General features: G+C 40.6%; 1 protein-coding gene across 2 annotated transcripts in view; it reads left to right on the forward strand.

Annotated features, from left to right (window-relative positions):
* LOC109043605 (3-hydroxy-3-methylglutaryl-coenzyme A reductase) overlaps nt 1–27,902 on the forward strand; it is an 89,861-nt gene that overhangs the window by 15,521 nt on the left and 46,438 nt on the right. For both annotated transcript variants that reach the window (XM_072301560.1, XM_072301561.1), the window contains exon 2: nt 27,735–27,887. In XM_072301560.1, coding sequence (XP_072157661.1) covers nt 27,750–27,887 — 138 coding nt within the window. In that variant the 5' untranslated portion in view covers nt 27,735–27,749. The remainder of the gene's footprint in view (nt 1–27,734; nt 27,888–27,902) is intronic.

Here is a 27,902-nt window from a genome sequence, read left to right on the forward strand (position 1 = left end):
TTCCAGTCTTTCATTTTATTCTTACGTTTCATGCCACCCTGAGCGGGAGGGAGATCCGGGAGGCTTTACCTGGAAAATTTCCGATTTTTCCAAACACCCAATTTGCAGTTTGAGCCAATTTCGTCAAGAATAATTACCAAATTAAAGCGTCTTTCCTTCTTTCCTCCGCTCCTTTCTCTCTTTCCTTCTTTCCTTTTTAAAGGCAGGGACACCTGGCCGTGTTCAGGCAATTATTGAACAAAGTAGTCGCAATTTGTTTTAGAATAATCTAGGAAACGTTTCGATGCCCCAAGAAAGACTTTTACTCTCCAAAAAATGTTATACTGTGACTTGTTGCGTAAAACAGAAATATGGCGGCGTTTAAGTCCACTGTCACGATTGCGTGTGAAAGGAGGAACATTTCACCATCTCCAAGAATATTTTTCCCCGTTCCAACGCTTCTTTTTTTAGTGGATTCGAGAGTGAAAGGAATCTGAGAGTTGCAAAGACTGACAGTAACTGGTCGAAGAACTCCAGATTCTAGCCTTATTCCAGGGGCGGACTGGCCCTAAATTAAGTATGGGGCGGGCCCTGGGGGGGTCTGGGGGGCCCCCCAGTAGAAGGGGGGTCTGGGGGGCCCCCCAGTAGAAGGGGGGTCCGGGGGTCCTCCCCCGGAAAATTTTGAAAATTAGACCCTTTTAGAATGAATTTTACGCTATTTTAGACCCTATTCTTTAATATTATTTTTGAAACATTATCCAAAAAGAGACCAGAAATGCAAAACTTACTATATATTCTTAAACTGGATGAAAAAATGAGAATCCGTTGTATACTTGGAATTCAACTTTTATTTTCCTCTTCCAACGAAAAATTGTGCCAAAGCTAATTAGTATACAGAAGATACATAGAATCATGTAGACTAGTAATAGTGACAGTCTAAAAAGAACACATTCTGAAAAACACAGTTCGGATTTTTTTTGTTCGTTTGTTTTTTTTAAATGTACTTTTTAGCCGCCAAAATTGACAACTGTCTTAATTTTTTTTGAACGTTTTATTGGATCCTTTCTTCGCTCTGCTCATAGAAAAATCAGTGCCGGCGGCATTCGCGATCCAGACAAGCCTCGAGCCTTGTGAGTGATTGAAGTAGCCCTAAGGTATTTGAAGGAATCGACTCGCACGCGCGTCGTAAATGTGTCAAAAGAGGCCTTATGTCGCGGGAATTTTTGAATTAGAAAAAAGTCATTGGGGCTGCCCATACAATACGTAACGTATTTAAGGGGGGAGGAGGGGGGGTCAAGCCCAACGTTACGTAACTTTTTTTGCCGTAAGACCTTTTTTTCCTTGTTAATTTAAAAAACTGACCAAAATAGGGGGGAGGGCGAGGCTTGTGTTACGTATATATTTATTTTTTCTGAGGGGGGGGGATGGTTCGAGCTTGCGTTACGATGCGTTACGGAGGGGGGATGGGGGTAAAAAAATCGGAAAAACTGCGTTGTATTATATGGACAGCCCCCATTATGGATTTCGCTAAAGGAGGGAAAAATCGCCGAAGGCCCCTACGAAATCCCTTGAGGAAGGTAGGAAAGGTTCCCTACTAGGGGCCTCCAAAGTTCAAAATTGCATAGAAATGCGCCCTCGAGGCCTCTCTGAATCAGTACCAAAGGGCCCCCGGCAAAAAGGACCCTTTTGTCGAATCGGCGATAAAGAGCCCGGTGCCTTGAAGGTCCTTAGAGGCGGTATAAAACCGCATCAAGGCCTCTTCAAATCGGCAATGAATGGTCCCTTGGAAACGGCAAAAAAAGGACTCCTTCGAATCAGATGAAGGGGCTCTTTTAAGGTCCTTAGAAGCGGCAAAAAAAGGCTCCATCGAGTCTTCTTCGAATCGGCAATAAATGAGTCCTTCGGGGCTCTTCCGAAATGACAAAAAAGGACCCTTTGGACTTTTTCGAATCAGAAAAAAGGGCTCTCAAAATGCAACGCCCTTAGATACGGCATAAAAAAAGCTCCTTCAGGGCGCTCTCCGAATCGGCAATAAAGTGTCCTGTCCTCTCAGGAGTCTCGGGGCCCTTTCTCGAGGACGAACCGAAAAAGCCCTCGGGCGTTTCTTCGAAACGGCGAAAATACGGCCCTTCAAAATCGGCCAAAAGGGGCCCCTCCGGGCCCCTTTTGGCCGATGAAAGTGGGGCGATCGCCCCATCGCCACCCCGGCCAGTCCGTCCCTGCCTTATTCCACCCCTTAACTCTGAGAGATAACTATTTGAACGCGGCTGTCGTGAAATTGCATATACGATATTTTGAAGGCGATTGTCTCGTTCACTCGTTTAAAAGTCTCTTCCTAAAGTTGGACAGTTCGGTTCCTCCGTTTTTCAACGCGCCTTGCCAGCACTGATTGGTGCTTGCTAGGACTACTGGAGTGTAACGTAGTGGCCTCTTGAGATACATGTTGAATTACGCTGGAGGCTGCGCCCCTTGATCGCTACGCGGTCCCAAGCCTTAAGCCCTGGATAGACGATCAAATTCCCGAACCAATTCCGATCTAAGTAGCATCAAAGTGTCGGGAGTCATCAGTCTTAAACTCGTTAATTTGCTTCATTTTAAAATGAAAACTTGGCAGAAATGTTTCCTGTGGCAGGAAATGATGAATGGTGGCACTCCGTTCTGATCTTACTTTGAACAAAAAAGTGCGGCCCGTCAAAATTTGATGGTAGATGGTGACCACCAGTCATCAGCATGTCTACTTTCATCGGAATTGGTTCGGAATTTGGTGGTCTATCCAGGGCTATAACGTGACACGGTGATTGCACGTAGATGCTCGTTAGTCGTTGGTCGTCGTTGACCGGCCTTGCGAATATTTTTGCGCTTTGCCTGTGGCTTCGACACTCACTTCATCATCCTTCGTTCTCACCCTAACTTTTGCATGTTTGATTGACCGGCATGTTTGTATGTATGGGTGCGCGCGCGCGCGTACACAAACATGGCGACCACACTCGTGTATTTTTTTAACTTTTTTTTTTGGGGGGGGGGGGGGAGGTATTAAAGTTTGCCTCACTCACAATCAGTCTGGCTCAAGGAAATGGAACCTCGGCCCCTTGAACCGAAATATCTACCAACATTTCGGCCTCATGAACCGAAAATTCCTCACTAAATCCGATTGTTTGGTTTAACATACCTACTGATCATATAGGTATTATTTTTCTTTTCTTTTTTGGACAGGCTACGAACGTACGCCTATCGCATGTTTTTCAAAACGTGACATGCCACCGAAAATGCGTTTATCGAACATCACTTTATTTTGTCGATCGACCGTCGCTTTTCTATGAATGTCCGATGACTTCAATATTTTTTGCCCCTCTCCCCAATTTGAACCTTGAAAATTTTAATTTTTGATCAATATCTTGAACTTAGAATATTTTGCATGCTTTCGGACGGTATAGTTTACCCAACCGTCATGCAACACCGATTATGTAGATATATTACAAGACATTTCCACATAAATTAAATCCACAACTGGAATTGGGCCATTTTTCCTCTCGTATAACGCTTACGCGTGAAATCTATTGAGTTACTCCTTCAAAAATGTCGATTCCGGGAATCCGGTCGTGTTAGTTTCACGAGAATGGAAATCTACCGAGCAATACCATTCTGACCAATGAGGGGCTAGGAGGACAAGGCGCATAAGTGCAGTTTTTGCTATTTCGAGAAATTCGTGTTTGAAGTTTCGAAATTACATGGATTCCTATGGCGGAAAGAAAGTTCAAACTGACTTTTTGATGCTTAAAAGTTGGAGTTTGGGAGCAATTTTTTTCACAGAATAAGCATTAAGACTAGTTTTCTTTTATATGAAATCATTAATATCTCAATTTTTACAAAAACTGCATTTATGCGCCTCACTGAAAAAAAAGAATCACAATCTCAACTATACTTCTAGCTGATTTTGGCGCCAGTTATAACAGTAGTTACACCAGACAGAGGTATAGTTGATCCTGCCACACTTTCGGCTTACTCAATCATACCTTTGACTAGTGCAAGCACTCTTATAATTGGCGCCAAAATCAGTCAGGAGTATAGTTGGGATTGTGATACTTTTTTTTCGTGTTGTCTTCCAAGCCCTTCAAACGTCCAGTGGTGTCATTCCCCCCCTATGTACTTGACGAGTTCCCCCCCTATTTCATTACTTTTCACCCCCCCTTTAACAGCCGCGAATTTCCAGGGGACGGCCCCTCCCCCGACGGGGGGTCCGGGGGGCCTCCCCCGGAAAATTTTGAAAATTTGATGCTCTCTAGAAGCAATTTGAGGCTATAGTCAGCAGTTTTGTCTCCGATTCCACTGCAGAAATTTGCGTAGTTTTCGGTGTAAATATATATCATTTTTTTTTAAAAAAAAAAAAAAACTTAGGTAAGGATGAATATTTATGGATGCCTTCTCCATACTGATACATTGAGCAATTTTATTTCCATTACAAAAAATAAATAAGTAAAAAATTATTTCATTCGTGGAATTAAAAAGGTTCCCTCAAAGGTTCATTAAAATCTCCCATTAACGATGCCGGAAGTTTCTCTTTTTATTTTGAACTAGCAGGAAACCCGTGCTACGCACAGGAAAACCCCCACCATCAGCAATCACTGTGATTAGTGATCAGTTACTAATTGTGTTTCTGAATTATTTTTTACTATTTCAAAATTGGCGAGACGCACTGGTTTGATAAAAATGCAGAGCTTAGTAGTATGCTGATTAAAGCTGCTATTTTGGTCTGTTCTGCAGTAAGCTCATATGATCATTATAATAATCAACAATACCCAATCAAAAGTTGGTTATTTTCATAAAGATGTGTTACTTTTGTCAGTCCAATGTTTAATTGAAGTTACAGCTGGTGAGTTTCAGCCGCGAAAATTACGGGATTTAACCAACGGTTTCGTTTAATTCTCAGCAATGGCGGGTTTGTCATCGACATCGCGGAGAAAACGTGATTTTTCCAGGGATTTTGAAAAACAAATTAGAAATTACACGATAATCACCACGATATCACGGCAAATACGTCGTGTTCCTGGCGAATTTCTAAGAGTATTATAATTGCGCGTTATTCAAATCAATATCGTGGCATACACGCGAATTTCTTACTCAACTAAGACTACGTAAATGTGCGCATAAAACTCATAAACATCTGTTACTTGGGATGGGCGAAAACGTATGATTTTCCTTCAATTTTTTATGATACCACATACCCACTCCGGAGTTCAAATAGTTGCTCGCTTCATTTCTGCTTGTTAAAAGTGACGAATTGCAAGAATCCAATCTCGATTTTACGAGAACTATGGGATGTAACCATCGGTTTCCTTGTATAAGATTTAATGCTTTGAAATTAAGAAAAAAAAAAGGAAAAAAACATTAGCGATGATCCAAAATTTTGCAAGTATGACTCATGTGTTTCGGTAAACTATGATAGAAACAGAAAGCAGGTGTAGAATGTCGAAACGATGTTCTAGTTTTGCTCTGCTGTCAGCACCGCGTCTGCAGGCGCTGTTCGACCGAGCCGTCATCACAGTACAGAACGCCTTCAATATAGCGAGCAGCAATGTGGACATCCCCCGTGGTGAAATAGTTGTATCAAGAGCGCCTTCCACGATCGGAGTCAAGTATTGATGAAATGCGCGCAAAAACCCCGCTTCTCCTCCGATTGCAACGTTGCACACCGTCTTCATGTTCCATTTGGGTTTATTTATTTTATTTTTGAAGCCAAACAACAGCTTCTCTCAAAATTTTTCGAGAATTCGCCTAAATCATTTCAAAACAGAACTAATGCACAGACAGATTTTCCAGATTTTCACATCCCTGAGAGAGTAGCCCGGCAACGGATGCACGAGTCGGAGCTCGCAAAAATCATGGCGCGGCGTTTCCAACAGCGCGACGCCGAACTCGTTCCATCCTCCTCGCACTCGTTGGACGCCGAACTCCTTCCATCTTCTTCGCACCCGTTGCGCGTACCAGAAGAACATACGTATTTATTAGCTGTCTTCCAGCGCGAGACGCGAAAATCGCTCTATCTCGCTCGCACTCTCTCTCGCACCCGTTGTTCTTACGGGAAAATCGACCCACGCGAACCGCGATATCCCGCGAACCGGCGGGCGGATCACGAAATCCTCCCTTATCCGGCGCCTCGGGGTAGAGAGGGATCCCAGTGCGGAATCTCAGGGTCACACGGCCTCCCGTTCACGAGATCCGCTGATACGTGAGTGAGTGAGTCAGTCAGTCAGTCAGTCAGTGAGTGAGTCAATCAACGTGAAGTCTGCTTTATTAGTATAGAATAAAACCTCCCCCCCCCCCAACTTTAGGCTATCCCTTTCCAATCCTTACCGACGACACCCTCCTTAAATTTTATCAGAAGCTATTTCCATGGTCTTCATCTAACATAAATTTGACTAGGCTGCTCCCTTTCCGTAAGCAAGTTCGATCCTAACTCGACTGAGCTCCCCCCCTACCACAACTGAGCCCCCCTTACCTCGACTAAAGGTCCCCTCAACCTTTCGTGAGCTACGTGTAGTAACATTATTGTTTTTCTTGACATTAAATGAGCTTTCCTTTTAAAATCCAGAAAATGATGCTTACGATTAGAACTAACAGTAGCAGTGTCTTGCATGTAAATGCCTCCCTTGAAAAAAATAAAAATAAAACAAACGGGCAAGAAAGATGAAGGGATAAGAAAAATCGTGAAGGAGAGAAAAGAAAGAAAAGCGGGGGAGAGAGCAAAATATGGGGGGATGAAGGATCGGGAGAAAAGGAAAATGGGGGGAGAGAATAAGAATAGAGGGGGAACAGGAAAACGAGGGGCGGAGAGAGAACAAAATATGGGGGGAATGAAGGATAGGGGAGAAAAGGAAACTGGGGGGAGGAGAACAAAATATGGGGGGGAATGAAGGATAGGGGAGAAAAGGAAACTGGGGGGGGGAGAGAACAAAATATGGGGGGAATGAAGGATCGGGGAGAAAAGGAAATGGGGGGGGAATAAACGAAGAATAGGGGGGAGAGAACAAAATATGGGGGAATGAAGGATAGAGGCGAAAAGGAAATTGGGGGGGCGAGGAACAGGTGAGGGGGGTAGAACAAAATATGGGGGGGGAATGAAAGATCGGGGAGAAAAGGAAATGGGGGGGGGGAGAAACGAAGAATACGGGGGAACAGGAGAACGGGGGGGGGGGGTGCAGAAAATAAGGAAGATGGGTGGAGAGGAGAATATCTACGAGGGAAAACAGGTAACGCTTTGGCGGATTCACGGTAAAAGTGCCCATTTAAAAAAAAAAAAGTCACCCCCCCCAATTTCAAACTTGACGAGTTGCTCGTCTACAAACATGGCTACTGACACCACTGCAAACGTCTTTTGGCCTAAAATCTATTCGAGATAGCGTTTAGGTCCAAGATTTCTATGCACGCCAAGGAACTCTAGAGGAGGTGTAAAGAAGGTTCCAAGGTGCGTCTGAAAATTCCGGCTTTAACGGTGTACAATTCTGGCACTGCTCACAGTTTGCGAATGCAAAACTATAGTTTTCATTCACTCGGGAAAGAAGTGAACGCAACTCTGCAAGAACGTTTTCGTTTTTGTGGAATAATTTTGCGCTCATTGTCCAACCGCACCTTTTCCCCTGTATTGTAGTGTATGAAAGAAGTCAAGTCTCGTAGGCATGACCTAGATTAAATTGAATCCACCAAGTCCGTCCCGATTCTTGGTTTTCAAGTTCCTGGTTGGATGATAACAATGTGACTACAAACTGTGTTGATTGATATTCAAATAGAAAATGAAATCAAACAAATGCTGCGAACTTCTCACCTGCATGCTTTCGCAGAAATGTTGAGTCTGAACAGTTCTTGGAGATACGATGAATGGATGGTTTTACCCTGAAAAAAAATCTCGGTGTATTTACTAAGAAAAGGGTAAAATTACCAAGAATTCAGGGTTCTATTTGATCCCAGTTTTTTCTTGGTAAAATTACCATTATGGAATTGGTGATTTTACCGAGAAATCTCGGTAAAACTATTGAACGTTCTCGGTACTAGACCTTGGCAAAAACGCCAATATTTTTTATGGACTGTGGTAGAATTACCGAGATAAAATGGCAAAGTTACCGGGAATTGATCACCAATAAAAGTGGTATTCTTACCTGAAAAAAACAGTAAAAATACCGGTTTTTAGGTAAGCTTATACCAGTCTGTCTTGGTAAAATTACCAATAATTGGTGAAAAAAGTGAGATGGTAAAGGTACCAACGGACCGTGGTAAAAACGCCGAGAACTTTTTCTCAGTGTAACCAGAATCAGCCTAACTATATTAGAAGTCGCCTAATTTTCTCTCGTTTTTTAATTTTTTTAAACAGAGACCTAAGTATCATTTTGTATGTACTTAGTTTTTGGCTGGTCGGCCTTGAAGACATTTCGACCTTGAAATTTCCATACAACTAAGTGGGGAGAATTTTCGGAGGGTCTATTGCTCTTTCGCCACAGGAGGCGCGCAAAGTGTCGCGCTTGCATAAAAAACAGACCGAATCCTGAGGTCACTGCCAATCAGATTTGACGCAATTCTCGATCAGCATTGACCTCAGTCCAGATCAGGTCTAAGGCCAGTAGGTCCTGCACGCGGAATTTTGACTTTGAGGTCATTGTTAATTCGGCATTAATCCACAGGTGAGCACAGACTGTTTAAGCACGTAAGCTCTGGTGTGAAAAAATAAAAAAAAAAATGTTGAATAAACAAATAAGAGATACTTCCAATCTCCCTTTTTTTAATTGACACTTACTTTCATTTGGACGAATTTATGCCAAAAGGAAGTATGCGCATAGATTTTACGTGCAACATAGTTGCTTTTAGCATTAACAAGTCCATTTTTTTCTTTCGAGGAATCTATTTCGCCATTTCTAGCTCATCCTTTAAAGCAGATGCCAGCACGAAGAAACAAATAGAACGCATCGATGGCTAAAGTGCGAAACCACCTACCTCCATTGTGGTGTTTCGAACTTTCCGCTCCTATTTTCGAAAAAGGAACAAGCCAACTGCATAGCTTGAAATTATTTAGATAGAATATTTTGCTATCGGCGAAGAAAAATCGAAGAAACGTAAAGAAATTACGTCGATTTGTCTTCCATGTAAAAAAATAAGTAGGTATGACGTCAAGTCTGCAACGTCGCAAACGTAGACACGTGGTTTTGCACTCTAGCTATCCATATGTTGTTTTCAAAATGAGCCAAAATAAGTGGTTCCGCATCGAAAAATGTTAAAAATCATGCGATTTTTAGTTTGAATTCTGATAGTCCAAATGGTAATTGAATAAAAAAAAAAATCTTTGAAAATTCTCAATACTTGAATGCTCAGTAGTGTAGCAGTGGTGCTGGTCGACAGTTAAATGACTTTCTTTATTTTTTCCGGTGGTCGAACCGTCCGAAAAAAAACCAGATCTGGCCAGTGAAATCTGAAACGAGTCCACTTTCACGATGCCTCACACGCGCGCGTCACAGGTTTAGAATTTGTGTGAAACCTGTTATTTTCCGCGGCTCCTTCGTAATTTGTTCGGTGATTGGGTGATGGGTTATTCGAGTATCGAGTAGTATCTAAAAATATTTCGAACTGCGTGTCCGAATCACTTTCCTCGAAGTTTTAAAATAAACTACAGCTTCGCGGATTATACTTGCACTCGAAGATTGTCCAAAGGGTTCTTATCACGTGCCAACGTGAAAATTTTCCGATGCAGAGATGAATGAAGTGACCGATTTACTCGTGACCTACAAGGCGGGTGCGGTGTCCTCTCCAAGGTCCCGACGGGCCGGCGTATCCAGTAGCGTGGCGTGAATTGCGATATATCGATTTTTATGCCATTTAAACCTATGGGAAAGAATCGATTATTAAGGTGTTCGCTGCAAACACCCAGTTTATCGATCCTTTTCTATACGTTTAAATGACATAACAATCGATATATCGCAATTCACGCCACGCCACTGGGCGTATCGATTGTTGAATCGGCATCGAATCGATAAATAGCATTGCTAACGTACGGAGTATCGATCGAGGTCATTCGATAATCGACCACTAGGTCGATTACGTCAGACGACGCATCAGACTTTTGTTTTTTTGATAATTCGTGGATTCGCGCTCCAATCTAATCAGTGAAATGAGGACCCACAGTGAAATTTAAATTAATGCAGGTCAGTTGCGCTAATCATTGACTCGTATTGGACCGGATGAACTTATTGATTTGGAAAAAAAAAACGGTATGATCCGTTTGGACTAGTATTTTGACCTCATTGGTCACCATGCTCCAAATGTGAGTAAAAATTAGACTTTGACGCCTAAAATTTCAGGGTGCTGCGTCAAAGTGTCAAGTAAAAGCGGAGGGAGCCTTAATATCTGTATCGCCTTTGCTCCTTGCATAGGGTGGCAAGTCCTTGAAAAGTTGTGAAAACTTGATCAGTTAACGAATTTTGCCCGATCCTAAAAAATCTGAGATTGATCAAGGAATTTCGCCGCGGAACTCTGAAATTTATCATCCCACCCAGACTATCGTATTTTTTAATTTAAAAAAAATCCCTAAAATTATTGGAAAGTCAGGGAATTCCATGTGTTAAAACAATGAAAAGTCAGGGTAGTGCAATTGGATTGCATTTTGTAAAAAGGAACCAAGAGTATTCCAAATCGACGGTGAAATTACCAAACCACGTATCTCGTTTCCGGTGTTTAAAAATCTACGCTCACATTTTATTTTTTTTGAAGTAGACCAAATCAATATCATTCCTTGAAATTTTCACAGAATTTTCTTCGCACGAAGAGGAAAAATCACAGAAATTCTCAAGACTGGACATTACGTAGTTTTTCATTTAAAAAATAAAGTATGACCGGAAGTCTGCGACGTCGCAAACCGAGATACGTGGTTTGGTAGTTTCACCATCGAAATGTTGCTAAGTTTGTGCCACTTACATTCTCTGCAATAAAATACTGAAATCATGCAACAAATTAAATTTACAAATGTAATTTTCGTCTTGAATTTACAGTTTATTAGGAGTACAAATAAAACTTGTTCCAATTATATTGCAAAGTAAAAAAAAATTGCACTTTTTTAGCGACATTGAAATTCTCTCGGTTTCTTTTTGCAAAATGCAATCCAATTCACCATGCACCCAGCGCACGCTTTGATTTCATTGTTCATACCATGAACTAACCGATTTTCAATATAATTGAATAATTGCATAGTAATTTTAGCGTTAGTATAAAAACCCATTGAAAAATCTGGCGCAGACTTGCCCTTAATGTGCTACTCTCGAAGCCGTTGGAGGTTTTTGTAGCAAGTGGTAAAGCTTGAAGCTAGGTCGTAACTCTCAAAAGATGTCAAGTTTGACAGACTCGCAGACAACTTAATCCCATCACTGATTCCTCATTTCTCAAGATTCTGTGTTGACTCAGTCGTGTGCAATTTACAGCAGGAAGTTGCATAAAAAAAAAGATGCCAGAGCCCTTTTTTCGCAAAACGGGAGCTGTTTTGTGAATTTTTGGGCAAACCAAACTTTATTTTGACTATCATTAGGTGTAGACTTAGGAAATATAGCTCGTCGAGCTTAATAGTTGGGCTTAAACCCGAATTTCCACCGTCAAGTGTATCACTTCCCAAAATTTGCTCTAATTTTGCCTGATTTCCCAAATTTTCGTCCCAGAGGTGACATATGATACTTTTAATTGAAAATTGAACACAATTGTCATAAAAGCATCGTCGAGCACTAAATTAAAGCATAATTGAAAACATGTAACCCTTTCATATCTTGCAGAACCAAAAAAATTGAGGAAAAATCATCCGTCATGAAAGATATCTGGAGCTTATTCTGCTTGTCTTTTAGACAGTTCCGTCTGTTTATCAAAATGCGCACTGTTTTCCTTTAACACGAGAAGAAGCTTTTATTTCTTGGAATATTGCAATACAAAATGGATCAAAAACACCGAATTTTAAAACTTCGAGTGGGCGTGTACCCGCTGAAGTGGAGATAAAGCCAGGAAAAGTTTGAGGACTAACACCGGTCAACGTTTTTTTTTTTTTTTTTTTTTTTTTTTTTTTTGATTTTCCGAAGATTTGCCAATGGTTTTGGAGTAGATTTTTGGCGCTGATTCTGAAGAACACCTCCATTTAACTGTATCAGTGCGATTTATCCTGGGAAAGTTCGGAATTTTTCCGGAGAAATCGGAATTTTCCTTAAAAATCTAGCTTTTCCAGTAGAGTCAATTTTCCGGAAGAATCTATGCACGATGGAAAAAACCCAGGAATTTTTCGATTTCGTAGCTAAGATACATAAGAAACCCTATTGCACCCCTATTAAAATTTCCTTTCTTTTCCTAATACCAAGGTTTTCCGGTCCAGTTTCATTAAAATCAATTAGTTAGTCACCGAGATAGTGTTTTAAGCCACGGCCACCATCTTAGATTTTCGAATCTTGGAAATTTGACTAAAATTCGAGTTCCCCATTCAAAAATACCCGCGGGTACCAAGTTTCGCGTAAATCGCTTGATTAGGTGCTGAGGTAGCATTTTAGGCTATGTCCGCCATCTTGGATTTTTGAATTTTGAAATTTCGACTAAAAATTCAAGTTTCCCATTGAAAAATACCCCCGGGTACCAAGTTTCACTTTAATCGATTGATTAGGTGCTAAGATAGCATTTTAGGCCACGTCCGCCATCTTGGATTTTCGAATTTTGAAAATTCGACTAAAAATTCGAGTTTCCCATTTCAAAATACCCCCGGATACCAAGTTTCGCGTAGATCGATTGATTAGGCGCTGAGATAGCATTTTAGGTCAAGTCCGCCATCTTGGATTTTCGAATTTTCAAAAATTCGACTAAAAATTCAAGTTCCCCATTGAAAAATACCTCCGGGTACCAAGTTTCACTTAAATCGGTAGAAAAGAGCGCCCGCAGGGCTTAAACAAACAAGTCTCAGTTGATTAGGCGCTGCGATAGCATTTTAGGTCATATCCGCCATCTTGGATTTTCGAATTTTCAAAATTCGACTAAAAATTCGAGTTCTCCATTAAAAAATACCCCTGGCTACCAAGTTTCACTTAAATCGGTAGAAAAGAGCGCCTACAGGGCCTAAACAAGCAAGTCTCAGTTGTAACAGTTTTCCACTCTGTCCCACTAAACTGGGACATGGGACAGGATGGAAACATATGGGACAGGATGGAACGGGACAAGATGGAACGGGACAGGATGGAATAAGCTGTTTTTTAAGTTTATCTCTAACAGTAAAGACAATTTTCGTGTTTTTTTTCACGGAATATTTAGTAGCACATCCTAGAGGATCGGAATAAGAGAAAATTTTCCCCAACGCACACTTCGAAAGTATTTTACGAGCTGATATTAGTGTGTGTGTGTATGCTTGACGCCCTGTTATTTATCGTGTACAGAATTCTGTTTGGCGTCGTTAATGGCGTTAATCTTGCACAAAAATTTGCGAATTTCAGAATTTTTGCCATCTACGACGTGTGAACTATTCAATCAAAACAAAAAAAGTAACGTCACATTATTATACAATTAAATTCATCAAAATTGTGTGCGTTCTACGAATAAAAAATTTCGTTACGGTTGTCAGACTTTCTGGCCCTGTTTCAAATTCAAGCCACGTATTCACGACTTGTTTCCACGGCTAATGTCATCATAAATATGATATCCACGTGATTCAAGATTTCCATGAGTTCGTGGAATGCTAAAGCAGGGAGTTTGACAATTTCCACTGATTTTGTATCCATGTCATTGACTTTTGTGGCCACTTTTACGTCTAAACATGGTGTAGCCGCCACCACCTCTCTTCATTCGGATATTATGTATACTTTTTCCGTCTAAGATATGTTCCTAAAAAAAGCTCTTGATAGCCACGCTCAATTAAATTCTCTTTTATCCGGATTTTATAAGTTCATCGTAATGATAATTACGAAGCATCCCTAAAATTAGAAAATTATTTGTTTTTTTTTCCGCTCCAGATTACCGTCTTAAAGGTCTTAGCCGTGTCAATCGACTATTGATTTCTACTGTTATTGTAATGTATGTCGCCATCGTATTTATTAACGATCATTCAAATTTGTGAATAAATAAATTGCTTTTTCCGCATTAGATTAGCCTCTGAAAGGTCCATTACCCTATCTAAAAACGCAGTGTGATAATTGGACCACGTTAAGCAGAAAGGAACCAAGCCACATGGCATTTGCCAAATTTAATTGGGCAATTTAATTTTTTACATGAAAACGGTTGTGCAGATTTTGGTGCAAATTTCAGTGAGTTTTCTGTATAGTGCGAAGCAAATTCCTCAATCATTTTTGAGGCTTCCGCAAAAACGTTCTCACATGAAAAATTAAATTGCCCTGTTAAATTCGGCGATAGTCGATGTGGCTTGGTTCTTTTTTGCTGAGCGCGGTCCAATGGATAACAAACAACATGTGCAAGGAGTAAAAAAAGAGGAATGAACTGATTTCAATGTAAACTGGGGCGATGCACGAGTCGATACCAAACAGGAAAGTGCTACTCAGATTAAGAGATCATAGATCATTGCAAAAGTAACCCCAGCCGAACTTTCGTGCCCCGAACTTTCGAGAGAGCTAACTTTTGTCGTCGAGGACGAAATAACGATGCAGAAGCAAAATCGTTTATCACCAAATCGGGTTCGATCACCGCATGATTGGGAATTCGTCAACTAAAACTTTCATTTCCAATTCGCTCCAGCGTTTCAACCTCACCCTTGAGTTTTAGGAGCCGTCTGGCTCTTTAAACTTAATTTTAAAGGGTCACTAGGGGAAGACGGGGTAATAAGAGAGACCATGGGGTAATAAGAGAGTGACACCCTTATTTGAAGAGTTGTAATTGAGTTACAAATTTGAAAAAAATAGGGCATATGCACCTATCAGTGAGTAACACTTCCTCAAAGTTTCAATGTTTTTCGTGCTTTATTTTAGCGAAAAAAAAAATGTAAATATTTTAAAAAAAAAATTTCTCTTATTGTACCCCCTGGGGTAATAGTAGAGCAGGTCTGTATCTCGTATGAAATTTTAATTGTAAGCATGAAAAAGTATATAAGATCAAGCATTACATTACTCTTAATAGCCCTGCAAAATTTGAGTGAGATCGGACTAATAGTTCTTGAGTTATGAACTTTTGACACTTGAAAATCGCTAAGTTTAAGAAATGAATTCAAAATGCAAATTTTAGAAATTGTATCAAAACCATACCCAAAAAAAAAACCCCAATCCCCCTGCCCCTGTGTGCCTGCCAATTCTCTTTAGTGTAAGGCACCCTCAGGCCCTTCTTTTTTCGGTTTCGAGTCATTTAATATGAAAAAAAAAATCACCAACAGTTTTAGTGTTCATTCTACTATTGTACCCCTCCCTGACATAACCTCACTCTCTTATTAGCCACAGGGGTCACCGCTTGGGGCCAATAAGAGTAGAACATTATAAATCAGTAAAAAAAAAAAACTAATCTAAAAAACCAAGTATCAGGAAGAAGCCCCATATCCTAAGCTACAAAATGATATACAGTTCGATTTTTTATGAAAATGTTTACTTGACTTTATGTTGATTAAAGCGCCGAGGTACCCGAACTTCGAAACCCAGTTCAAAAAGAGGTCATGTTTACACGCTGGTCCTGTCCCAGCCCTTTTTCCGATTCGGCCCGGAATTAAATACAAAACACGGCAATGGACCAAGATTCGTTCCCCACGGCGGTAGTTCTGTTATCACTCACCGGAGAGCGGCAAAATCCAATCTACCTTATTGTCCCACTCTCTTATTACCCCGTCTTCCCCTACTTATTTTAGGAACCAAATCGAATTTTTGCCTGTTTATACCTTCAGTAAAAGTTACGCGCGAAAAAACGTAACGAATACAGCCGTGAGTGCATACTGCTTGCTTTGCATGTTTAGTTCCGTGCCGATTGACAAAAGATAACCAATAAAAAGAATTAAGACTATGTGAATATTTTTTAAGGGCCACTTTGGCCAGGGTCTCCATTTCCTTTGGGGATATGGCAGATTTTTTAAGAATGATTGATGCAATGAAGCGTGCCGTGTAAGACGGGTTAACTTATAATTATTATTCAACATTAACCTTTAAGATTGACGAGATAATCTAACCCATTAGGCTCAATTTTTAGGTTAAATTGAATAAAATCTATAGTAAAATCTGCAGTGTCACGAGTGCAACCGCTCGTTTCATTGCAAGTCCCGGGGCGATTATTGAAATTTTTTGTTTGTCGGATCGACATAGATGACATAGGTTAAAAGGCGGAGCGTGATTGGTTGGCTATGTCTTAACGCTGCTTTATCGTGCCTTTGTCAGGTGGAATGATCGACAAGCTAACGGCACCTCTTAAGTTTCCGACAGTATGTCGATCATTCCACCTGACAAAGGCACGATAAGGCAGCGATAAGACATAGCCGACCAATCACGCTCCGCCTTTTAACCTATGTCATTTATGTCGATCCGACAAACAAAAAATTTCAATAATCAGGCTGCACCGACTGACAAAAATTCACCTACCTGTAAAATTAGATTTGCGGCAATTTTTGAGGGGCCACATTTAGTTATAGGGTTTTCATTTTTTGGGGGCCGCGTTCAGCTAGGGTCTTCATTCCTTAGGGCCCTCGGCTGTTTTTTTAGGAGCATTCAGTGCCATGGTGCCTGTGGGTTTGGAAAATTGCTTACGATCAGTTTCAAAACTTTACATTGGCAAACCACACTCAACAACCACTCACTATAGGATCATCACTGATTGTGAATATACAAGTTAATCAGATTCTTTTCTGTGAAATTATAAGGATTGCTCGAAATGCACTTTTTCCCAGCCCGATTGCATAGCTGGCAGATGGTGCTAAAAAGTCAGTTTTTTGCCTTGTTCTTAACCCATGTAAAATATCCACCTTTTAGTTCACGATCTGGTAACCTTGCATTGGAGAGTTATCACTGCACTAAACCGGAAATATCTATTGCACGCGGATTCCTGGCATTAAAACAGCTCCAAGAAATTAATACTAAAAACATGCGCAATGTATTCTATATTTCATTTACCAGACGTTATAATATTATTCTCAGCTAAATACATGTCAGCCTACCTTCTACGCCTCAGCCAAGATTTTTTTAGCGAAATGTCACTTAATTCGTGGAAAATAACCAAATTTATTCGAACCCTTTTGCTTGACTTAATATTCAAACTGCTGTTGGGGAAAGCGACCTGTTTACCTTCAAACCCATCATTATTTTCTAATTTTTTTCCCCGGCTACTTTCTTTTTACTTTTTCTCTGTATCGATGTGTCTACTTTTAAACAAATAGTTTTTAAAAAAAAAATCTGCATTTTGAAAATGCTAATTCATGAACGGACATGCGGAAATCCTAATATGCTATTATATCAAACTTCACGTAAGAGAATAGTTTCCACGCGTCAAGTAAAGAAAGCTCTTTAAACTAAACGTTGTAAAAGAATAGAGGAATTACAAAAAACGTCCTAAAAAATTCCTTCGGTAGTCAACAAATTAAATATGTAAGTAGGTACATAATTTTGCATAGAAATCGGCGAGACCCATATCTCTTAGAGTTGTTTTCCTGAAACTGTTTAACTCCCCCAGTTTTTAAAATCAGAGTCTCCACCCCTTGTTACTACGCAACCCCGACCCGCGCTTCTTATCATATTTTTAAAGTTCAGATTTTTTCAAAATAACCTAAGTCACAATCCAAAAATCAGACGAAAAGCGGGCTCATCTAGAAATTATTATCAGCTAATAGCCGAAAAACCACGGAACTCGCCCCGGTTAATCTCTAATGCCTTGAAGAATCTTTCACATACTTGAATTTTGAGATATCACCAACATGAACTCGTTATTTCTGAAATAACGCTTTATATGTGTAATTTTTACGACCATCCAGGCAATATTTTCTTTTTTACTTTTGCCGTGTAGATAATTTTAAAATTTCCAATTTAATGTCGTCCGTGGTTATAGTTTATATATTTGTTACTTAATGTTTAGACAACAGGTATTAAAGGTTGAAGAAGATGAAACATCGGTTTTTAAGTCACTTCTTGACCAGGATTTTTTTCTGTGTCTCCGAAAATCCTAGGAAATTTTTTAAAAAAAACAGGTTTTCGCAAGTCTTTAATTTTGTTTTTGAAAAACTATTGTGAATTGGAAAACTTAACAATGACAAAAAAATTAAAAATTGGGAATCCAGAGAGCTCATAGAATACTGATGAAGCAAAATGAAGTGTCACCGCACCTCTGTTTTCAAGAAATTAAACGATGAACTATGTTTCTCTATACGTATGTAAAATGATTCTCACGCGATCTCAAGCGACCGCACTGAAGACTCCGCAAATCCTGCTTTCCAGCGTTTAAAATCTCATCGATAATTTAATTTTTATCAGATAACCCGCACAATATCACTGCTCGGATTGGAACACAGTGATACAAACAAATCAGGCTTGATCTTTTCCTATGTTCGGTCATTTTTTTACCCGCTTTATTCGGAAAGCAAAGCAAAAAAAAAAAGGAGGAAAAAAAATGAAATCCTGAAAGCAGCAGTGACATAGCAACGCCCGGTCGCATCTATCACGAAAAATACTTCGGACCTCTTACGTGCATTTTTTCCGTTTTATCAGAGGTCCCTTTCCAAAAATCCCAGAGAATGCGTGTCTCAGTCGGTGAAAATTAAAACATATTTTGAGATTTTGAAACCGCGCATTCAAGTTACGGTCGCGTATGATGGTTGCGCCATCGTTATGGAAGGTCAGGCGCTAACCTTGTCTAACATACGTGTTCGAAAAAATTATTTTGACCCAGAATTGAAGAGTTTAGAGCCCAAAGTTGGTAAGTTCATCGTGATGTTGCCTCATTTCACCAATGTTTTTCTTTCCTTCGAAAGGAAATAGCTTCCAGCTTTCTGATGAAGATTTTCGCGATCCCTCTCTTGCACTCCGAGAAAAATCCCTCTAACTTGTTTTAAAATTAATAATGTTTGCTCTCACCCGTATTTTGCCGTGAGCCCTGGAAAGCAGAAAATTATATGGGAAATAAGGCTCGTCCTGATTCCCAAAGTGTAGTTACGCCCGTACGTTGGAAAGTGACGATTTTGCAAGTTGGCAACACTGTTTTTCCTCAATTTAAATTCATTTTAAATTATCAATTTTAGGTAAGGCAAGCAATAATTTAATTTAATCCAATGATTTAACTTTCTTTTATTTGCTGTCGATATATAATGAAGGTAGAAATATACCGTTTGATAGAGTCTCATTATTTTTGGCCGATTTCTAGGGATTTTGATTTCAGCAAAATGTTGGAAGGGGAGGGGGGCAAACTCCTAAACATCTCTCAATGTGCTCGAAAAAAGGTTCAATTCAAAACGCAGAGGATGGAACAACCCTCCACTCCTGATTGGCACCTTTGTGATGTTACAAGTTGCAGTCAATCTAAAAGAGATTCTGTGACACGCGACGCGCACATCGAACCGAAAGCGAAAAGAAAGTTCGTCCTTAATAAGCAAAACATTTTGAAGCAAACATTTGTGCGATCGCAGATCCCAGAACATATCCATAGGGAGAGTATTGCCCGGACGGTGCTGCTTTCGGATTGGTTCTTAAGTACGTTGGACTTAAGTCTATTATTCCTCTCATGGGGATCGAAATCCCATCTTAACTAATGTTTTAATTTCTCTGCAAAACTTTTGATAACGATGCAGGTTTTGCAACTTCTCAAAAAATATACCGGAAAACCCCGTGCTTTTAACACAAAGGTGTGAGCAGTATCGTGAGGCAGAGGTTTAAATTTTGAGGTGAGTCTAAATAAATCCTCTGTGGCTCTTATATACTCAAAGTGTCGAGGGGCTTACCAGTAGTGGGATGTCATAACATATTCACACCACCGCTCAGTCGCTCTGAGGTAGTCTTCGTGGGCGAAAATCCTCTTGCCTAAATTATGAGATCTAGTATTTAAAGTCACTCATTTTCAGAAATGCCGATGAAATAGGCAATACTGTAAGCAACGTATATCATGAGAAAGAGTTCTAGACGTCTGGTCAACGGACAGACGTCTAGCCCTAGTCGATCTACTCGCGATTTAGACATTCTAGTATCTACTATTTTCTTTTTCTTTTTCTTTTTTTGTGTGTCTGTGGTACACAGTTGATTCTGTATACGATCGATGCATTTCAAGTATCAAGCAAAGGGCAGCTTATCAGGTAGCATCAGGTTGGGGTTCTGCAACAGGTAGCTCATTTTGGAAAAACCGAAATTCCAGTCTCGAAATTAGGCACTTAGCCGGGAAGGAGATAGTCTTGGGGGCAAGCTTTTCCCACTCGGAAGCAATAAAGAAGGGGGAAAGAAGGTGGAAAAGGGTTCTCCGAGAAATCCCCCCCTAATCCCCCCCCCCGTAGCAAAAGCCTGACTAAATGATTGCCCTATCGAACTGCTCGTACTTTCGAAACACTTTCGAAAGTACTTTTGGTTACTTCGAAATCGTTTCGTTGGATCAGGGGAAAATTGAAAACAGTACCGTCGAACCAATTTCATTGGCGGATGCGACTAGAGTTACGGTATTTGCTACAATAGAGTCTGTTGGTGATTACCGTACCCATATCACTTTAGCTCAAGGCTCAAAACCATACTTTTTTTCAGTGTATCTACATGACAGTCGATATTGAGGAAAATCTATTTTTACACCTAAATCGATTCGGCTTTAATCGATTTTTAGACCAATATTGACTATTTTTAAAAATTCGATTTTTCCCCCAAAAAATCCTCGTGTTTATAAAAATTCAATTTTCTCCCAAAAATCCTCGCGTTTTTAAAAATTCATTTTCCCCCAAAAATCCTATTAGGTATTCTTGAAAATTAGATTTTTCCCCAAAATTCCTATTGTTTCTAATTTCCCCAAAAACCCACATCCCTGGTTGAGTAGATGCTTAAAATTGGAGATTCGGGTTTTGCCGCTGTCGGATCTTGCGTGCGGCGCGCGGCGGCCGCCGCGGATGGCAGAGTAAACTTGACGCAAGGTCTACGGGTCCTCAGCGCAAATATTGGTCGTGGCTCCGTAAAGAATTTCGTTCGGTTGTGAATGCCCCCTTTGTTGGTTTGGAAAGTTGAGCGTGAGTGTCGCAGCCGCACGGCCGCCGGAGATGTCGCAGCCGCTCAGCTATGCCGGTGTTCCTTGAAAGGGTCCAAGGCAGTGTCGCCGAAGTTCGCCTCAAATCATCGTCTATGCTAAAACCAATTTTATTCCACTTTCCGACACAGATTTTGGCTCTAACAATGGGTAGAGTACCTATATGGGGTAGAGCACCTGTATAGCGAAAGTATGGACAGATCGCTTCATGGAGGGCTTAGGGCCCAAAAGTGCAGCCACCTTTCTAACCAACTTCTAACGCACAAAATTTCACTGCCAGTCTATAGATTCCAATTCTAACTAAGATGGCTAAGAAAGTACATAAATGATCGTTCCTCCACAAAAATGAGTAAATTTATGCAAAAACTAAGTCAAATACGTGCTTTATAAACGATGGTTCGTAACAATTGTATTGCTAAATCGCTCTGAATAGTTGAAATTCATAGGTTGGCTGCATTTCTGGGCCCTAACTTTATTCGCGGAGGCATCGGTGAAGGCCTGATGGATTTTCGGAGTTTCACATCTGCCATCATGTCGATAATTTTGAGGTCAGGTCATGGAGCTTTTAGTGCCCAAAAGGGCAGCCAACTCGTGAACACGGAAAGGAAGTGTTAGGACTTATCTCCTGAAAGTATGGTACTACCCCAATTTGCTGAATGATGTGGACATTTCTAATTAATCGGGTAATGTTGCATGGCGGCAACAAACAGAAAAATATTTTCCTCATGAGTAAAATTAAAAAATTAAGTGTGCAGGAGAGGTTTGGGTCATGTATCGTTAGATAAGGTTAGTTTAGGTCACGACATGCACGGTTAGATTAGGTAGGTAAGGTTTTAACCTTACCTACATAACCTTAACCCCATAACCTTATCCTACTTAACTTTAGTTAAGTAGGATAAGGTTATGGGGAAAGTTAAGTTCTGTGAAAATGGATTAGGTCCTGTAAGGGAAAGTTGGGTAAGGTTAAGTAAAGTTGGGTAATGTTAGATAAAGTTGGGTATTAATTTCTATATTTTCTATAATTTCTAATTAAAAGAAAAAACGAAACTAAACAAACGCTCCCTAATGAATTTTTTCAATACACCTAAAATGCATGACGCGTTATCCGGAAAGAACGTTTCTGAAACGGAAGACTCAACGACCGTAAATTCGATGGTAACGGTCATCGAACTCCGAATCTATCGATCTCGTTGTTCATAAAATAGGAAAAACGAAAAACAGAGGATAACCATTCGTGAAAGCTCGCAGTGTCCTGCGAAGGGTAAACCTGTCGAAGCTTCCGGGCATGAGAATGGAACTCTTTCGTGATTCACGTGGGTGGGACAGCATTTATGCAAAACGCCCGTTTCATTGAGACCCTCTCGCGACGTACTACAAAAATTCTTTGTTCCTTTTTTTGTCGTAATGCTCACTGGTACCAGCTCTCGCAATGTAAAAAAAAAGAGGGAATTAATTAGCGATTGATGAATTTTTTTTGGACCGTTCCGGACAACCACATCGACAGACGGTCTCAGTTTTTTCAAGGTTTTATCCTCTGGTAAAGTTTAGGCTATCTGCAAGAAAACAACACGACCCTTTCTACATTGAATAAATGGTTTGAAGTCGTCAAAGTTGGCGTGCAGTGTATCCGACAATAATTGGCTCAGCAATTGATTGTATATCGCACGGGAAAAAAAAGCACGAGGTTTTTAGATGATATGGACATTTCCAATTAATTGTGGTACTACCCCCAATTAATTATGGTAGCAATAAATTAGGTACCCAACCCAAATGTTGCGGTACTACCCTAACGTGAGTTTCGGTACTAATACAATTAATTAGAAATGTCCATATCATTCAAGAAATCGGGGTAGTACCACAATTTTAGGGGATAACCCCTGACACTTTTTTTGTCGTGCAGGATTGCCACAGGCAGGAAAAACCTGGAATCGCCAGGGAATTTTAAAAAGTCAGGGAAAACCTGGAAACATCAGGGAAAATGACAAAAGTGACAGGGAGAAATCGTGAAGTTACCGATATTAGCTTTGTATGGGGTAATTAATCTGTATCACATTGTGCCCTTCCCAAATATACTTCTTGAAGTGAGAAACTCAAAATTTCGTAAATTTCTAACTGAAAATGTGGAATTAGGAGTAAATACTAGACGTGCCTTATTTGCTCATCGTGAATTCTGAGCGACTTTCTACAACGTGCAACTTAAGTATTTCGTAACAGAGCCATTGCCATGGCGAGGGGCGTACTTTTACCGAGACTAATACTGCCAAGCGATAAATTACTATGAACTCTCGTAAGTTCCTTCATTTCAATGGTTATGCAATTTCCTTCCCGGAGAGTCAAAATAGTTGCTCGAGGTCGAAACATCTTACGGCAACAACCGCGACAAGGTATCGAATACCCGCAGATATCAAATCTTGGGGCTCGTTCGAAGTTCCTTCATTTCATTGAGTATGCAATTTGACCACTCCAGAGTCAGAATAGTTGCTTGAGGTCAAAGCTATTTTAAAGCCCCGGCGCTTTACACTCTTTATTAGACCGCAAAGTCCAAATATTTTTGTTCCGCTCTCCGAGAAAAATCCTAAATTCCCTCTCAAAAGAATTCGCTAATACCAGGGTTAATCGGGTAAATGAGATAATTTAAGAATCTCAAAGATACCGTGGCATGTGATTCGCAACATAAAAATATGCTGTTTGTATCAATGTCACTGGAATGAACGAAATAAGCAAGTTCTAACTGGACTGCACTTTGCGATTCAGAATGACAATATTTCTGGCTCAATTCAGGGCCGGATTTAGGGGGTGGCCACATGGGCCGCGGCCCATGGCGGCAAAATTAGGGAGCGGCAAATTTTGCAAATTTTTTTAAAAGCAAGTACAAAAAAATCGGATTCAGAATAAAATCACAAACAAGAAAAGGTGACAAAATCTCTCATTTCCTGAGAGTGTATTTCTAATTTTTTCGTCTTTCTGTGATACAATAGACAGCACCTTTAATTAGTCGAGTTAAGACTAAGAGAGAAACCGATCACGGAATTTGGTCTGGAACGGCGCGGCGCAGAGAGCAATGATGACCAGAACTGGAGATGCAACGGAGGAATCCTCGGCGTGGCGCGGCGCGGCGGTCGGCATGTAACACATATTAGCGCCTACAAGACTGCATGAATACTTCTCGCATTGCGTCAAAGACAGTGCGGTCAGCAGCGGGCGGCATGAAACGCATAGCGCCTACAAGACTGCATGAATCCTTCACGCATTGCGTCAAACACAGTACGTGCATTGCACGCTGTGCAGCAGCGGTCGGCGTGAAACACATAGCGCATACAGAACTGTAGGAATACTTCACGAATTGCGCCAAACACAGAGCGGCGGCGGAAGTTAAAATTATTAACCAACATTTATGTTTGTTCTGTCATTATTTTTTCGTTCATTTCAAATAAATGTAAGGCATTGTCCACACAGCTATAGGTTTACGGAACTTAAGTATCGCGCCAAGTTCCGTGAACTTTTGCTAGTAGTGCTGATAGGGCTTACGCAAAAAATGTGTCCAACACGAGTAAACGCGTCTTATGAACCCCTCCCCCTCCGGCACGTTCACTTGATGGTTTTTACTGATGTTTCAAAACGAATGAGAAGGGGGCGGCAAAATACAGGCGGCCCATGGGCAGCAAGTAAATAAATCCGGCCCTGGCTCAGTTTAGAAACAACGTATATACCATAAGATTTCCTTTGTACGTAAGTGTTTTTACGAATTAGCCAGAAATTGTAGTTCCTAATTTCAGTCCAACTGCATGTCCTTACCGAAGAGAGATGATGATTTTCTCGTCATGCGCTAAAATTCAGTATTAAACTGAGATGCTCATGATGGTTTTACACCAAACAGCATATCGGTGGCCGAAATGCGAGACCACGTATATCCGTTTACGACGTTGCAGATTTCCTGTCCTTCATTTTTTCTTGGAAAACTTTGACGTCATTTCTTGAAACTTTCTTTGTTTTTCTTCCCTGTCAGCAGAATATTCTGTATAGATTTCAACCCGTACAGTTGGTTCGTTTCTCTCCCAAAAATTAAAAAAGGAGAGGATACTTTGAAACACCGCAATGGAGTTACGCGGTTTTGCTCTTAAATTTTTTTTTCCCTCCCCCACGAAAATTTCAGTTTTATACGGATACATCAAACAGGCGTTCTATCGCTGAGATCGTATCGATATAGATTGGTTTAACATGTCAACATAGCCTCGAAAATCAATTGAGTAGTATGTGGGAACTGGTTTTCGTGATCGACATGAGTACTTCATGGCAACGAAAAGCGAAAGTGTTGGGAATTCCCTCATTTTCAGCTTTTCTAACTTAGATCCTGAAATTTTTGTTTGGGATTGTGTTCTATCGTTTTGAACCAAATGATCCAACGAACCACTATTGATTACGATCCATCGACATTCAGCGCACGATGACAAAATCACCATCTCGGTGTCTAAACGACCCGTGCGTCGAACTGCAATTGCTCGCAATCAACTATCTTACCATAAAACACGATTTTCTGACTCGTAAAGCTGACCCATTTTTTACGACGATTCAAGAAGCCTGCTCTGAATAAATGTCAAAACTTACAGCTTTCGCTCATCCGTAGTTGCGTGGCCTCTCAACATGCTGCTTTCAGTATTTTTAAAATTCGAGTCCTCTTCCATTAGACATTCGCAAAAATAAACACACATGAACCAGTGCGAGGCGTGAATGACCGATTATCAATCTTTCCCCATTTGAAGATTATGAAGGTGTTCGTTGCGAACATTGGCGGGTACAGCAAATCGGCAACATTGGTTTTCTTCATTTAAACCTATGGAAATGTATCGATTTTTAGAGGGACCAGGTGCTCCGATAAGAATCGATTATTTAGCATGGGTATAAATGGAGGGACTCCGGTGTTGCCAAAATGCTGGATTTGCCTCTGGTTGCCGGTGACGAGGCGTGAATGATCGATAATCGATATTTCCCGATTTGAAGATGATCAAGGTGTTCGTTGCGAACACAGGCGGATTCAGCAAATTGGCAACATTGTTTTTCTGAATTTACACTGAAAAAAAAAACTCCGGCCGTGGGAGCCGCAATTACGGGCTATATAGACATACCGTCCGTTCCGGGCTAAAAGGCCAAAAATTCCGGCTGCTGGAGCCGTAGATTCGGCCTCTGAACCCGGAGCAATCGAAGCTACGGCTCCAGCAGCCAAAATTTTCGGCCTTTGAGTCCGGAACGGACGGTATGTCTATATAGCCCGTAATTGCGGCTCCCACGGCCGGAGTGTTTTTTTCAGTGTAATCTTATGGAAATGTATCGATTTTTAGAGGGACCAGGTGATCCGATAAAAATCGATTATTTAGCATAGGTGTGAATGGAGGGACTCCACGCCACTGACATGAACTTGAATGTCACGGAGAGTTGAGCCACAGATGCTTCTGCCGCGACGTGATGCTCCGCATGAAGTCATTGCAGCGAGTTCCGTTCAGATTTCTATTCTCTATTTATACTTTTCACCCGGTTGACGTCACGACGTCACGCGTTACGCAACGCACTGTCGTTGATTTTTGGTTCGCACTCTTTCCCACGGAGTTCCCCTGCGATCCTCCAAATAAGTTTACGTAACACCATGCAGGCTCCCTCCGTCAAATGTGTTGTGTGAAATGTTTATCGAACAGAATTAGAAATGCAAAATAATTATCACTTGAAGCAACCTGGGCCGAAGCCCGGTGAAGCTGCCAAATTAAAGTAATATAAAATTCGAATATGTAAATAAATAGGGTCGATTTTTATCAGCCGGTCTCAGATTCGTGTAGCGACGTAGCGTTTTCAGAATTTAGGAGCTTTTGCGAGAATGCATGTTGTACATTTTCCTTCGTTCTGACTTTGCACGTTTTTTGTTTCTTCGTTCGGAAGATGGGGGAGATTTAAACTCCTTGGACCCTTCTGGTTACGTCACTAATATATGGATTACATTTTGCAATAAGGAATCAGTTTACGGAATTCTGTAAATTTATGGCAAGGAGTTCACAGATTTTCAATGATTTGGGAAGAATAACTCTTCAAATCCGCGAACTTTCCTTCTTCCTTCCTTTTTACACGCCTTTAGCACCTTTAAATTTTTAAATTTCAAAAATTCTATGTCTCATGACGTGCTGCAAATTTGATAAGAAATGTGCATTCAAGATCTTACAATCGTTCTAAATACCATTTTATCCTGCATATTTTTACAGAGAATTCTTTCTTACAGGAGCAGCGAATTATTTTGTCTAAAATTAGGGTGAAAAATCAAACTTTCAATCTAAGTAAGAATATTTGACTATATGCCTAGGCATTTGACTATTTGCCCAGGCATTTGACTATTTGCCTAAGCATTTGACTATTGGCCTAGGAATTTGACTATTATTATTTTTTTTTTTTTCACAAGTTTCAAATAGCCTTCATTGGCTTTCTGAGACCATCAAACTCAGGTCACCTGACCGGGAATCCCAGGCACTTGAAAAAATGCCTGCTTTTACTATTGCCTTTGACACAAACACGTTAGGGGAACATACATATATTTTATGTGTTTTAAATGTAATTGTTTTTTTCTGTTGCAGGTTACAAAAAGGACGATGGCGGCCGATTACTTCTGGAGGCACGGGGAGTTCTGTGCCTCCCACCCATGGGAGGTGATTGTCGCTACCCTTACCTTGACCGCCTGCATGTTAGCCGTCGACTCGAAACCCGTCCGACCGGCTAACATCTCCGAGGTTCGTATCTCTCAA

This window comes from Bemisia tabaci, chromosome 6, assembly GCF_918797505.1.
Source record: "Bemisia tabaci chromosome 6, PGI_BMITA_v3".
NCBI lineage: Eukaryota > Metazoa > Arthropoda > Insecta > Hemiptera > Aleyrodidae > Bemisia > Bemisia tabaci.